This window comes from Pseudoliparis swirei, chromosome 24, assembly GCF_029220125.1.
Source record: "Pseudoliparis swirei isolate HS2019 ecotype Mariana Trench chromosome 24, NWPU_hadal_v1, whole genome shotgun sequence".
Taxonomy (NCBI): Eukaryota; Metazoa; Chordata; class Actinopteri; order Perciformes; family Liparidae; genus Pseudoliparis; species Pseudoliparis swirei.
This window is the reverse complement of record NC_079411.1, coordinates 16,026,240-16,042,576: the sequence shown is the minus strand read 5'-3', so window position 1 is coordinate 16,042,576 and position 16,337 is coordinate 16,026,240. Positions and strand designations below refer to the sequence as shown.

Genomic DNA, 16,337 nt, shown 5'->3' with positions numbered 1-16,337 from the left:
GGGACCTACATGTTTGATGTATACCTCAAGGCGATGGTGCAGAAAAGGTCAATGTGTGATGTTACCGAGCCTATTTCATTTATGATTTTTGTGTGTGTTGATTTCTTGTGCTTTGTATAATCGGTTTTTTTTCGTTTTCCATAACATGCAACGCCCACCTTTGGAAAACTGGTTGTCATTATAAAACAAATACATTTATTCCTCTTCTTTTTCTTTTGTTTTTTATGGTTATTTGTTAGTTATTGTTTTCTGTTTAAAAATAATTTAGCAAGAGAGTAATCGTTTTTGTGTTGCTCTCTCTCTCTCTCTTTCTCTCTCTCTTCAGTGGGCCAGCCGAACCACGAGGGGGCGTTCAACCTTGGGGAAACAAGCCAGAGCGCGTGCACACATACATACATACACGCGCATACAAAAAAGACACGTGGAGACTTTTACATAGAATTTAAAGAGTCTTTAAAGCAGTCCAGTAACGGCCACCAACACGACCCCACCCCCACACGAATAAAAGCACGTGTATGCTAGCGCGGGATCACCGTGTCTGACATTTGATTGTGATCCGTTAAATAAACCTCTCTGCTTCTCAAACCCTGAATATGACTTGATACATCTTCGATATAGATCCACGTCCCCATGTCCCGGCGCCGGTGACGTGCTAATCCTCATTCATATTTCAGCCTTTACCTTTACGCGTCATCATCTCGGGGTTCTCAAATCTGACAGATAGCAAGTTGAGTTTTTGTTTTTTAGGACATTGAAAAAAAAGAAAGATAAAACAAAATACAAGAGCAGAATACAGTGCATGAATTGAAATATGACATTTAGACTTGGATCAAGCACCAGAGACCAGTGCCACATCACCATGTAGGCCCCAAATCAAGGTAAAGAGCCAAAGAACATGAAAAATGGAAATATTTTGACTATTTTCTTTTTATATATATATCTATATATATATATAGATATATATATATATTTATATGCATTTTACAATATGCATCTTTATGTTTACAGTTTCTATTCTTATCTTTTTGCATTCTTTCCTTTTTCTTTTTGCTCCGGGTGTCTCTATATGGGACACAAACGCACAATATCTCAAATATATTCTCGCGTGTTTTATTTGTATTTATCATGTTGCTCGTTCTCCCTCCGCAGCTGGTGTGTTTACATTTTATTTTCTATTTATTGTGATACAGACACGAGCGCCTAGAAGCAACCCGAGCCCTTGTCTCCTCCGATTGGCAAATTAAATACATAAGCAATTAAAAACAACAACAACAAAAAAAGAATCCAAACACAATCAATCATGTATACAAATTGTTGTCGCTTTAGGGTTGGAAATTTGGAAGAAAAAAAAACTTTCATCAGGGTAGGAAGACTTTAATCCGGGGGTCCAAAGATATTACCATATTTCATTACCTCTCTAGTGGTGGGGTGGGGGGGAAGGCGTTTACTTTTTTTTAACATTAGTAAGAATGCGGTTGAGTTGCGATAATCATTTGGAGGCAATTGGAGGCGTTGTTGTTGTTTAAATGCTCCCCTCTTTCTTCTCCTTTGCTTTCCCTTCATCCTCAGGAAAGCTGAGGCTGTTTTGCTTTTCTTTTTTCCGCTCTCTTTTTTCTTTTTCCCTTTACGCCCGAGCGTCGAAACGAAAAAGAAATGAAAAATTAATAGCGCATGTTAACTCCACCAACTCGTTTATTACACGCCGACTGACTGTAAACATAATGAGAAAGCTCCCGTATCTCTTCTTACGTTTTTATTCGCTTAGAGAAAAATATATTTGTAAATATATATATAAATATTTATATTGATATATAATAAAAAAATAGTCGTCTATGATAAATAAAATATATGGAATGGAGAGAGAGAGTGAACCGTCTTGGACATCCCGAGGTGGAACTCGACTTATACCCTCTCTCCCCTCACAGGCCACACGGACCTACTGGTTAGGGTTTGTCTCCATGCTGATGCAAGTCCAAGGTCATAACATCACACCTCGCCTGCATGTAGGGCACTTGAGGTCAACGCGGAAGCAGGCTGTATGCCATGTGAGGTCATCTCATCACTCTCTGTCTCCCCTCCCTCCCCTCTTACTCACCCCTCTGTCCTCCAACTCTCTCTCTCTCTCTCTCTCTCTCTCTTTCTATTCTTGGGGTTTCTGCACCATCACAAACCTAATTTGGGCCGCAACTCTCACATATACTCGGATGTCTGTTTGGGTGACAACTTGATGCAGTTATTGGACGTAAGAAGAAGGAAAGAAACATGTGTGATGCCGGAGAGGAGGTCTGAGGAATCAGATTATGTTGTTGTAATGAAGGGAGAGATGTGTTATTAGTATTATTAAAATCACAAAAGATCAAAGCTGAAAGATCTCTTTTCGGCCTCCCTCTATTTTTAAAGTAAAATAATAATTCAACGTCATCCTCTGGCCCACTAGTATCCAGGCGGGGACTTAAATGGCGGAACCCGCTTATTGGGGGGGGGGGGAGAGAGAGAGAGAGAGAGCACGGCCAGCCTCCAGGGCGGGAGGAGAGGAGAGGAGGGTCAGGTCCACGCTCGCTCTCTCCTTTGAACCCCAAACACGTATCTTAAAGTGAGAGGAAATGGAGAGGCCCGTATGGGCCCCCGACCCTAAAGACTCCACACGCCAACGCAGGGAGGGCCTCCTTTAAACTCTGATTTCCTCAGCGGTTAAAAGGTTATTCACCATCAGCTACAAACCCCATTGCTTTCACCGTGGGCTGCGCACGTTTATTTCCATAGGAGACACACTTTCTATGTCGCTCCATTGTGAGAATGAGCAACAGCACCAAGTGCAGCCTGCACCTCAATTAAAAGGTGTTGCTTAGGAGGCAATCAAGAGCATCGCAAAGACATTCCCCATTCTGGAGTAAGAGGAACAGCCCTTTGAGAGAGGATCACCTGCCCGCCGTTTCTTAATGGAAAACGACGTTTTATCAATGCAGACGCAGCGGGCAGCGGTATGAAATGATGTGGTATCCGTTGGGTGCCATAACGAGGTCGATGGATCCATCGCTGTACCAGAGCCCCGCTGTTTTATGAATAGGCCTATATGCCAGATGAACCTGTTGAATAAAGTAATGCAGCAAAAGGCCACACGCGGACTGCATGTGGAGAGTTCTGGACTCAACCGGACTGCAGCGCACATGTTGTTCCACAGAAACTCGAACGAGAAACTAAGAGATTTTACATTGTCAATTTGTCACGGTTATCATAACACATATTTAATACAAATGAATAAAAAAATATGAAAACTGCCCTGAAATATGAACACTTGTGAGCGTAAGTGCACCTGCTTTGCCGTGCCAAACAAACACAGGCACGCACACACACACACACACACACGCACAGACACACACACACACACACTGCACACATCCACACTGCTTTGTATTATAAGTACCAGTTAGCAGTGTGCCTCTAGGTGATGGTGCACAGACCAACACGTATGAGGTCAGGATGTGGTGCCAACCCAAAACCAACAAGTTCAACCACTTTGGTTTCAGTGCCAACCAAAATTCATACGTCAATAAAATATAATGATAATAATAATAATAAAAATAATAATAGTATTAATGAATAAATACAGCTATTACTAGCATCACAGTAATATATTAAACTAGCAAGAAATCATTATGTGCAAAAGGCTCCATACATTTCTTTTCAAACACAAGAGTTTAAAATCATCATGACTCCAAACACGTGAGAGCATGTTGATGCGCAGATACTTTTTCGGCATATAATTTGCCATGCAGGACTACTTCAGAACACTTTTAAATACTTTCAAACACCGCGCAAAAGTTAAAGAAGAAGCATTTCGAACAACTTATATCACCACAAATAACTTTCACAACTTATATTTGAAAGGTTTGCATTGGCACACAACAAAAATAAGAAAGAAAAACATAACAACAACAAGACGTTTGTTCGAAAAGATCAGTTAAACTTTCCATGAAAAGTGAAATTGAGCCAGTGCGACCCTACCTGCTCTCCCCAGCCGCAGTGCAGGACTCTTGGGCCCCTGGTCCATGTTGCCTGGTTAGAACAGGGGGAGGTGATGACAGGAGAAAAAGAAAAAAAGGAAAAGAACAAAAACTTTTTTTCCCGAGTGTCTCCCTTTCTGCCTCTCTCTCTCTCCCTCTCTCTCCCTCTCTCTCCCTCTCTTTCCCCCCTCCCCTTTCTCTCTCTGACCCTGTTGTCTTTCTCTCTCTGACCCTGTTGTCTCTCTCTCTCCTCTCTCTTTCTCTCTTCTTCTATCCTACAGTAGTTTTGGGGGCGAGTTGTATGTTGAAATAATTCGACCCTTCCGCTGCCTTTTGCACTCCCTGCAAGTGCTCAGTCAGCTGCAACTAAACGCTTTAGGTGGAACAAAAGGCTTCGGGTGGGGGGGGGGGGGGGGGGGAACCAATGAGTAAAAGAGCCGCACTCTCAATGTGCGCTCATGTCCTGTCCTTCCGACCCCCGCACGAGCTTGCACACATAAACACTTTTCACGTACATACACAACACAGAACCCCCCCCCCCCCCATGCACCCCCTGCCCCCTCCCTTTGATGGCATCTGTTACCAAGTTCCACTTTACTAAACTTTCCCGCCCCCGCTCTCCCTCTTCCTCTCTTTTTTGATTTAAGATTCATTTCCTCTGGGACGCAAGATATAGCCCTGGAGGCTAATGCCAGTGCAGGCGCATAGCTCACGAGCAAAATGTTGATGCTTCAGTGTATTTATGTCAAGTTTGCTTTCAGCAACTTCCCCAAAAGAGCGCTCACGAGAGCTTTATCCAAACTCCTCCCTCGGTGGTTACGGCACGGTGCTCTTTACTCATTACGCACGGGCGGAAAGGAGCCGCCGAGCAGGTGCACCTTAAAACCTTCACCCCTCTGCTGTTGGAGTGTATACTCTGACGCTCCTGCATTGTTTGTTGCAACAACAACAAAATAATTCCGGTCCCCCGGCTCTTGTTCAACACCTATGAGCTCATAATATGTCATTTAAGTATTCATTTGCCAACTGAAAATGTCCACTCATACTGATACCGACGGTGTTGTTCTACTTCCCATCGATAACGTTCTTCGATGAAACAAGACGGGTAAGCCCAGTGCCGCTGCTAGGCCATGTTGGTGCCGAAGCATAACTCCCCTGAGATAGGAAAGGGCACCCACAGCGAGGGGGGGGGGGGCAACCATCGTAACTTTTTTTGAGCAATTAACTATATCTCTTGTTCTGCCTGTTTTGTGATATCCATGCCTAAAAAGTGCCTAATATTTCTATACTGAAATAATATCGTCATTATAATTATTATAAATATGATGATTTTTTTTAGTTGCCTATTTTTTGGTGCCCCCTCAGGACTTGGTGCCCTACGCACTGCAGCGCGTGGTGCGCGTTATGGGAGCGGCGGCACTGGGTAAGCCTAACCAATCCCCCTTCCCTGTTATATTAAGGTTACACAAGCAGGCGGATGTGTGAATATTTGCATATTTTGTGAGAGAAAATCTGTAAAGCAATAATTTTTTAAAAGTATAGCAGAAGTCTGGTCGTTGGCAGAGACACGTCTCTAGACTGTCAGATGAGAAGCCCAAAGAAAACAAACAGTCAGCAAGACGATAGGACGGACCCGGTGGAAGTATACGTGGCGCAAGGAGATGAGGTGAACGACAACTGTCACTATACTTCTCCTCCCTGCCGTCTAGAGTCTGTCGTCCAGACAGCCACGGGTCTCAGGGTTCACGCGTAGCCCCCCCCCCCCCCCCCTCGAGACAATTGAGTGCAGAACAAAAGCGCGAGACAGCGACCCATTTTGCTCCGCTTGTCGCCTCGCGCCGCAACAGCCCGCGACCCTGACCTCCGGCTCGCGCCCATAACATCCGAAACATAAATAGTGGTGTTTCCACGTGGCGGCGGCGCGGAAACGTAATAAAAGGAGCTCGAGCTCTGACCTGCAGGCGGACAAACAGCCACCGACAGATCTATCAGCCTTTGGGCTTTGGTGAGGACTGCTTCACCTTCCAGCAGGAGGGGTGCATCCTTTGGGAGGGGCTGCGAATAAAATGTAGAATATGGCTGCGTTCTACAGAATAAAAAAACATATGTATTATAGCCTATAACCTCTTGCTGATATTGATATGGCTGTTTTTGTGAGAGTTAAAGCTGCAGCCTTAACTCTCTGCTCTCTTATATATTGAATCATCGGCAGTCTTGCCTCATCCTTATTTTTTAAATACAAAATAAATAAATTACAGGCCTAAAAGTTGAACCTGTATTGCCTTGGTGGCGGATTATTCAGTGCATTTAATAAACACGAGAAACTCGCAGGGGAGTCTGCAATTATTTGCCATTGAGTTATGAGAAGAAACATACAGTTATTATATTCTGCAAGTTTCAATTGAGATGATTTGTTGCCAAGCTATACAACGAGGGATAGGAATACATTACAATTGGATATATCTTTATTATAACAATTGAGAACAGAGACATAAGATTAATAAAAGCCTTATTTATTGGAGCTTTACCTGATAATTGTGGTGTCATTGTGAATATTTTTGAGTTTCTTGAAATGAGCAGCACAGCAATTCTGTTTTCTTTTTGAATGATCTAAAACTGATATCATTATTATTAATATTAATATTATTATTATTATTATAAAAAATGCTTTCATTCATAATATTATGTCACATTGTATGAATTTTGAGTATTCATCAAAACATTAATTTATATATTACTTGCCTTTTTTGTCTTATATTGTGATTGTATTAAATACGCGACCCCGATACCGTAATAATATTTGGAAGATTACACATTACTTTATATCAATAGTTTTTTTCAGCCTCCTTTCATTCGCCTCCCGCCTCGGGGAGGTGTCGCTTCACATTGTTTTCCTTCTCATCTCCCCTCCAAAGAATTCGCCATAGTTTAGATATTAATCATCACTTGTTTGTTTTTCAGCACCGTGCTAATTAATGTAATGAATATGAGCGGGTGTGTGTGTGTGTGTGTGTGTGTGTCTGTGTGGTAGTGTGTGTGTGTGTGTGTGTGTGTGTGTGTGTGTGTGTGTGTGTGTGTGTGTGGTGGGAGGGGTTGGATCGGTGACCCGCGCTCTGACCGAGCGGAACCGGAAAGAATCGCATTAAAGCACGAGACGGGCGAGACCTAAAGGGGCCGATGAGAACAAGTAAGCACGTAAACACGCGGGGAGCTGCTCTGTGTGTCTCCGGGGCTTCTGAGGCCTCCAGCGGCCCGCAGAGACCTGCAGGGGGAGACGGCTCGGAAAGGCCTCACTTCAACCTCCAGTGTGGAAGAGAGACAATGCGGTGTGACCTTGTGGTAATACATCATCACATCTGCATATTTCTTATTTTGTTATGAGCTCTTGAAGAAATATCCAGAACCTTTATTTCAGAAGAAGAATATGCAAAAGTCATGTCTTTAAAATCTACTTTCAAGTATCATCGGCTCATATACAAAATTAAAACATGTTCTCATCTTGATTGTCCTATTTTATCGATCATATTATATTATTAGAGACAATATATTATTTTAATACTATTATTAATGGAGCATTTGTCATGGAGCTGCTTCAAAATGCATATTTAATTCTAACTGCTGCAGTTTAATTTATATATTTCCTTTAGCGATGAGCTCACCATATATCATAACCCCATTAATATAGTTGGCAGCACTTGTAGAAGGAAAAGATTGTTTTTGGATTATTATTATTATTTATATAAATCAGCTTGGCTTCAAATGAAGGGTGGACTATTTGCTTTTGCAAAATAGGAACAATGGAGCAATTCCCCTCCAATTTTTCATTTTTAAATCTCCCAAGACTCTCCAATAATCACGCTCCTTTCCTTATCCTTTGCCTTTTTTTCATTTATTTTGTTTAATTCCTTTATTTTTGGGCCGTCATCCTCATTCCTCTTACACATTTAGGGTTATGAATACTTTTATTGTGAAGCACTTTGTACACAATTGGAATAAACCTTTAACTTTTTCACTTGTGCACTCAGAGGGCCCAACCCAACATTGCAATGTTTCTAACACGTTGGATCCTATTTTCTGGACACTAAGACAGAACAATCTGCACTTGTACTTTGATGACTATTTGTGTGTGTGTGTGTGTGTGTGTGTGTATGTGTGTGTGTGTGTGTGTGTGTGCATGTATCTGTGTGCCAGGCCCACAGTGCTGATTGAGTTTACCTCTATATCCCTGGGATTTAATTCAGAGTGCACTTCACTGTGGTGACATGAGGCTCCTGATCTTGCAGCCCCGGTTGTCGCTATAGAAGGTGAGGGGGGCTTAAGGGCCGCGGGGCGGATTGAGAAATGGGACGCATTATTTGTCCATGAAACATTATGTGACATAACATGACACCGGGGCCAATCGTATGTAAAAGGTAAACATTTCGGCGTGACGATTAGACAAGAGGGGACAAGGCTCCTGTCAATGTGTTTTTTATTCTTGCAGCTGAGAGAGAGAGAGAGAGAGAGAGAGAGATGTGGCATCGTGTGGCGATGTGTGTCTGGAACTTTGTGTGTGGGCTTCTGTTCACAAATGTAATCCCCATAGACACCAGTCCCTTGGTCCGGTGTGAAAAGGTGTCGTCAGGCTTGTTCTCTTGTTCTAGTTCTGTTCCTGCTTAAAGCACACACAGACTGTTGATCACAGAGCTCCACCAAAAGTGTTTCCTGGAGTGTGCGTGTGTGTGTGTGTCTGTGTGAGAGTATGTGGTTTGGGGGGTGGGGGTCTTACCTGTACTGGCCATTCACTGCCAGACACCCCCAGCAGCAAGAGTTATTATTTAAGCAGCAGTCTTAACTCGACTGACCACAAAACTATGCATGGCATCCTGTTTTTTTTCTTTTCTTCTTCTTTCTATCCAACTGTTTCGGGCATGTGGCCCTTTACAAATGAAGCGCTGTCTGCTCGTGGCCCCTCGTTCACGGCTGGACGCTGCCTCAGTGTGGATCAGCGTATGCAAAAAGGCATTCTTCCTCTCAAAATGTTTAATTTGAAGTTGGGCAATATTTATATATACACTGTACACCGTAAGGTATATTAACCGTTCGAATGTCAGGCCTTTGCATGGTGTTGTAAATATGAGCAGGGCTATTTAATGGGAATATTGCATTGCTTTGGGGTTTTTGCATCGATGTGATGACGTACATTGGTGTTTAATTTGGTTGATCAGTCAGAATAACCACATGTATCTGATTATTCTTTTTTATATCCCGAAAAAGAGTTTTCCAAATAGATTTATGCCTGTATCAGGATATGCATTAATATTGTGCTATAAAATAATTTTTTAAATTATATCCATAAAGAGCCACCACTCATGCGAAGCATTTTTAAAGGCTGCAGAATTATACACTAATATGTCCAAAAAAATTAAAGAAAATGCTGAATTGTCTTTGTTGATTTCTGACCATGTATTTGCTTCATACTGGATAATATATAATAAAGTAAATAAATAATTCTAGACATTCTACTGCTTATCCAATGTTGCGATGTCAAACCTACTAAGCGTGGACTGTTGGGGCCAAGCTACGACACAAGGGCCGATAACGCTTCATTGATGGAAAATGACGGAGAAACCAAAGGAATATTCCCCCTCCGGTTGTGTTGCATCCTTTCCTGCCTTTAAGCTCTGCCGCTGATTAGCACATGCACTACTTGGCATATTAACTCCAGAATCTCCCTATTACGCCACCAGTTTCATATCCTGCAAGGCTATTTGATGCTGTGATATCTATTAATTATTAAAACAATGATGCTAATGCGACTGAAAGGATCAAAACTCTCACTGTAGTGATACAACGTAGTGTGTGTGTGTGTGTGTGTGTGTGTGTGTGTGCTGCAGTGGAAGAGAATGCTGTACATGTGGTGGGTGTGAATGACTCCGGCACAGAGGGCCCCATGTGGGTGATGCATGGAAGCCATTTTTGTTCGGAAGCGCTGATCCAGGGCGAGTCTCTTTTAGAGGGAATTCCTCCTGCCTGGCTGCTTTGATACAGGCCTGCTGGTTGTATTTACATACAGTAACAAGGAAGTGCACGCCAACGGCAGAATAGGAACACCATTTTTCTTTTTTCTTTTTTCAGAACTGAAACAAGCCGATGCCACCAGTTACGGTTGAGTCTGCATCTGAGCAGATGCTCCACAAGCCTTTCAGTCGCCTCATGCAGGATTTCTTCGGCTGCTACTGACTTATTCTTTTGGTTTTTGATCGATCGACTGACTAGTTTCTCAAGGAACCGATTGTTTGCTGCATAGTGTCAGCAAAGAACAAAAGAATGATAATGAAAATGCATGTTGCATGTTCCGAAAGTCCATGGTGCCGGAAAATGTTTTTTTGTGGGACTAACTAAGCTAAATGTTTTAGGCTATTGGGAGCAATAGCCTAAAACATTTAGCTTACTTTCAAATAGGCTTCGAATTGTTTCAGCTGGACCTATTTCCCAAAACAACTGTACTGGGGTTTGGTCATTTCTAAAGATGCACCTCCCCAAAAGAAAAACAATGCATTGTGTCGAATCCTCCCGAATCCTTTTATGGGCTTCATCAAAAAGGACTGAACCGAAGCATAAGCAGCGTTCAGAACACCGTTTTAGTCTTCAGACAGGTACATTTGTACACAAATGGCCATCGGTTTGCAGAATATTGCCAATACACCAGGAGCAGCTGACGTAAATCCCGTTTTTGATCAAGCGCCCCGTCAAAAGATTGTTTGGCTAAATGAGTGCTGGATCCCAGGAACAGGACACAAACAGGCACCATCAGACAAGAGCAATGACATGCTTCTTTTAACTCCTTCTCTTCAATAAAGATCATTGGCCAGGCAGAACCCTCCCTCATGGAATGCGTGATTGGTAAATCAGGAGGACTTTAAACCCCCTCGTCCAGGACACTCCACCATCGTCAACACGCTCCCGCGGCCTGAATGCTCGGAGATGAACCGCTGAACCAGATGCCTCCATTCGGTCAGCCATCCTTTACCTTTCTTTAAAAAACATTATAATAGTAAATGCCGTCGAATGCATGGAACCCAAAATCAGGCAGCCACATCACAATTTCACCGAGGCACTGAGGCATCCCGAAACCTGCATCCAATTTGGTGAGATATGGGGAGCAGAGGAGGCAGAGGGCCCCCATGTGCGCTTCCCAAAAACAAAACAGATGCAGGATATTAAGTGTGTGTGTGTGTGTGTGTGTGTGTACAATAGGTGATAGTGCTGAGACTGAGACACAAGGTGCAGCCTAACCTTTTCGGAGGGAAACAATTCAACTCCGTGATGGCCTTTTCCTGTGTCGACATGCATGGAGAACCCTCTGGAATCAGATGGCATTCACCCCCTGATTCCCTATCCTATATGGCATTCACTCGCCGCCATGATGCCGCCTATATAGTTGGATATACAGAGTTCACAATTACTCTCACGATACAGAAGGGGGGGGCGAGGGGGGAAGATGGATGTTAATGTTCACGCGGGCCCGAGCGGCCTAATTCTGCGCGTCATAAATATGACTGATGGCGATAGGCAGTCTGTTAAATTACATTTACATATAGATTTGCATTCCCATCAACATGTAATAATGGCATCACGCCTGCAGGTCCATGCCAGTCGCTCATACATGTGTGCATGCACTTACCCACGTTCTGACATTTCATAGCTAATATTTGTGCCTCATGGAGGAAAAGGGTGAAAACGCCCCACATCCATCAGAATGACAATGGTCGATGTAGTGAAACACTGTGTAGGGGCCTGCTGGATCTTTTATCTGCAGAATGAGATACGATGCCTCTGAAGTAAAGCAGCTGCAGTTCACAATTACATATCAACTTCAGTAATGACATTTCATAATCATTTCATAGTTCATGTTTCACAATCAAGTAGTTTCAGGGTATTCTCTGAGCACCTATAACACGTGCAGCCATAAGGTCTTTTGCATCACAGCAGAGTTTGACCATTCAGGGTTGTTTTTTTTGCAAGTGTGTTGGGGCATTTTATTAGATGGTGGCACTATACAGGACTGACACAAAATGTGATACAGCCGTGACGAAATTTCAGATCGAATAAATTAGTATTATAGAAAATGTATTTTAACCTGATGGTGCCACATCCTCCGGTCTAAATAAATAGGCCCAAATGAAATTCTTATCATTGTAAATTTTGGTCATTTTATTTGAAAATATTCATAAAGTGAAGCTGTTTTGTAATTCCATTTAATTTTAAAATAATTTCACATCACAGTACAATGATTTGCTCTTTTTATATCAGGATCTATAGGAGTATTGTGGCATTACAATCTTCGTCAAACCAAAACCAGATGTAAAAGTGGTGCATAAATGAGCCTGGAATATAATGCATTATAATAAACAAAGTTTGGGATGTGATTGGACCATAACTGACCACACTTGTTTTGACTACTTTTGATCAACTTTTGATTAACTCTGCATCCCACTCGGACACGTGTTTGTACAACAGACTGACATAACTGAAATAAAACAACAAAGATGACAACAACAATGACACATTTTCGGCAAAGAAACCCACAAAACGTGTCTCGTGCCTCTGCTGAGATGGGGTTTGTGGACTTCAGTCCTTTAACTCGTGTCCTCGGTGTTTCTAAAAATCCGGACACATTTTCAAGCGCTGATGCTTGGATTTACGGAAACAGAAAATAATCTGCCCAGCAATTCCAATTCCAACCTAACAATCCATCACAACTTTACGTTTCTTCCTGACACTTTCTGATCGCCACCAAGGGCCACGGCGGTCTCCAGCAGCACGGAGTGAAACGTTACGGTCGGCCAACATATTTTTCCTAGGACCAACCCGGAAGTTGTTTGTCTGTCTCCATCTGACTGGAAGTGCTGCTCCGATTATTGTAACCCCTCCGTTTCGTTGGATAAAGGTGAGCTCGTGGTTGCCGACATTACATTCTAAACACATAGCGGTGTCCTCAAATAGGTGGACTTTATTTCCATGCATTTGTTTTCTTTCATGCGTGCTCAGGACTGAAACGCTTCATTGTTTACATCGGACCCGGCTGCTCTGCTGCCTAAAAGCACGTGTGCAGACAGGAGGCACACAGGCTAGCGTGAACTGTCGGACATGTGGACGTGACTAGAAATCGCGACACATTTTTATTGGAAGGCCCTGTATGTTTTGGAGGGGTACAGTTAAACGTTAGATAGTCACTTAGCGGTTGCTCCCTACAGAGCCAACCAACGTGCACACCTACAGAGCCAACCAACGTGTGCCTCAGTCCATCTGCTAGCTCGTTAGCATCCAGTTAGCTGGTCGTGGCTAACATCGTGCTAACTGCAGTTCAGAGTGCATTCACATCCATAAAACCCTTCTGCTGTTGTTGTTGTTGTTGTTGTAGTGGCGGTGTATTCTGGAGACCTCGTTCTGTCACTTTACACAGTTTGTGTGTGTGTGTGTGTGTTTCCCCAAAACAACCAAACACCATGGCAACCAACACTATCAAATCGGTGATGAATTTCTCACCGTCACCCCTTCCTCTTATCGTTCCACACGCACGAACTGAACACAGGGGTGCTTTGATATGATTCTGTCATCAACGACTCACCAGACATTTCCAACCAGCTCCTAAGTAGTAAAAGTAGCTTCTAAGTTTCATTGTTAAAAAAAACACAACATTATACTTGCATACAAATACTTCAGCCTACCAGTAAAAGTCAAATAATAAATATTCTTTAAAGTACTACAATATGTGTTTTCAGAAGTATCCGAAGTAAATGTTTCTATAAAGCAGAATGCCTCTTATTCTATATTTTGTATAGCATTATTGATACTGTTGGTCGAGCTGGAACTCGTTTTCCATTCTGTTTACTTTTGGGTCGTTAAATCTATTGCAGTGCAGCGTAATCGTAAAGTCTTGACCTGCTAAGTAAAAAACACAAATTCTCCCTCTGAAATATTGTGGAATGGAAGTATTAGGTAGAATGCTTCGGTTGATGCAGGGCAGCGTTATGATGTTGATTTGATTAAAACATCCCATTACATATCTCTCCTACAAATATACGCTACATCTCCCTTTCACTTCTATTAAAACCTGAACGACAGACGGATTCAAGCATAAGTCGCTCTGTGTTCCATGCAATGGCTCAACTTTGACCAAGCAGATATGCTTTGTTGGTTTGGTGCTCTGGTTCTCTGTGGGGAATGTGGGAGTTGTTCCACCTTAACAGATGCAACAATTACTACTGGGGAGAGTCAGGGAGATGTCAATATACAGTCTGCATGTACCCTTACAGTCCTTTGCTGAGCGTTAACAAGGGCAGAAGAAGTGAACACATCTGAGTCTGACCCAGGGCTGTGCTAGGGGGCTTTCTGTTCCGCCCCTGTAAAACATAGTCAGTCATTTGTCGGCTCCAGGTCTCCGCGGTACAAACTTCAAGACTGTCGCTCTCCCTTGGCAGCTGGTTAGACCCTTCTTCTTTCGGTCCCTGTAATCCCCGGCGGCCAGCTTGTGACCGCGTAGCGTGGCCTTTCTGCGGTGTGTGCGGTCTGGGAGCCAATCATCTCCAGCCATCATGGCACAGATACGCAGGACTGGACAGGGCATTGGGCCGGTGCTACCTTTCTGTCCTCTGTGTGTGTGTGTGTCTGTGTGAGAGAGCGTTAGAGAGACAGATTTGGAAAAATTAGCAACCCAGTGTCTGTATTTAAGGTGTGTATAAAGAAGATAATTTCTCCGTTTCTTACATTCAAAGTGGGGCTCCCATTAGGTGTTGTTAAAGTGTTTTGTCGACAGCATCGCCGCACAGGTAATAAACCTGTATTAACGCTGTTTCTTAAATCTTAGTTGAGTGCAGCTCATCCCTGCTCTGGCTCAGCTTTGTTAACCCTTGTGTTGCCTTCGGGTCAACTTGACCCGATTCAATGTTTCACCCTCCTGTCGCCTTCGGGTCAATATGACCCGATTCAATGTTTAACCCTCCTGTTACCTTTATATTTACTAACATATTTTACCCTTGAGGTCAATATGACCCCAGCTATTAAAATCTCCAGAAAATTATTAGAATTAATATTGTTTTCCAAGTTTAAGTGTGAGGTACTTTATGTTTGTTTGTTGACTCCCGAAAGAACACCGACATTAAACATTGAATCGGGTCAAATTGACCCGAAGGCGACAGGAGGGTTAAATATTGAATCGGGTCAAAATGACCCGAAGGCAACACAAGGGTTAACCAGCCCCAATGGCCCAAGTCTGTGCGCTCCCTGTGATTGAAATTTAAAAAAAATGTTTTTCACATTTCCGGTCGAGAAATCGATTCTTACAGGCGCCGTAGTAAGTAATCTGACTATGAAATACAATTATATATAAATATATAAGTATTTTTTCGTATAATATTTTAGATTGAAGCAGATGTGGAGTCTTGACTTCTTTCTTGAGAGATAACAACAGCTGTAGACAATATTATATTGCAGATGCTATTATTGTGATGTCATTTTGGATTGCATTTGTGATGACTTACAATAACTCCTCTTGATTTTGTGTGTTTTTATCCCTAGTGTCTGCTCCATCTTCCCCAGCCGCGAGCGTCAGCAAGGTGTGCGCATGTGTGTGTGTGGCGCGAGCGTGCTCCGCGGTGATGTATTGTGCGTATCTGGATCGGAGGGAGTTGGAGGACGATCTCTACCAAGAGGATGAAGGGGACTCTGATGGGTCGGAGGCCAACAGCGAGCTGGAGTTCCACCTGTACAGCCAGCTCCACTACTCCTCTAATGCTACGGCTCTGGAGGAGCAGCATGACAGCGGGGAGGTGGCGGAAGGCCAGGAGAGCCGGCAGCCCAAAGGGCCCGGGAAGGACCTAGATGCTGACAGAAGGGGGGAACATACTGGAGAAAGTAGGCCTCCGTCACCCGATTTGAGCAAGTTAGTGCAGCTCTCAAAGAAGAAGAAGGAGGAGGACGAGGATGAGAAAAGGCAAGAGAAACTAAAAAAACAGAAGACGGGGAACCCTAAAGGTCCGAGGTCATCTACGTCATTTTTTGAGGAGGTCATCGTGATAGACTCCAGCCCGGACGTCATCTCCATCTCCGAGAATGAAACTGCTGATGATGACTATAATGACGGGGTCTGCACCGTAAAGGGCCAAAACCTACGCCGACTGCAGACTTCCACCCCGGTCCAACAGGTAGAGCGCTAAGAGTGAGAAGCTGTGTGTGTGTGTGTGTGTGTGTGTGTGTGTATTTATTTGCTTGTGTAGAAAAAAGTAATTTAGCAGCCTGGCCGCTACCAGCAGCCAGGCTACTGTCCACAGTGAATGTGGGCGGGGCTCA

General features: G+C 43.3%; 1 protein-coding gene across 1 annotated transcript in view; it reads left to right on the top strand.

The window, feature by feature from the left end:
* Positions 1 to 12,923: 12,923 nt before the first annotated feature.
* The window catches only part of zcchc7 (zinc finger, CCHC domain containing 7), a 46,633-nt gene continuing 43,219 nt past the window's right edge, over positions 12,924 to 16,337 (top strand). The window contains exons 1-2 of the mRNA XM_056409922.1: positions 12,924 to 12,936; positions 15,567 to 16,192. Coding sequence (XP_056265897.1) covers positions 15,647 to 16,192 — 546 coding nt within the window. The 5' untranslated portion in view covers positions 12,924 to 12,936; positions 15,567 to 15,646. The remainder of the gene's footprint in view (positions 12,937 to 15,566; positions 16,193 to 16,337) is intronic.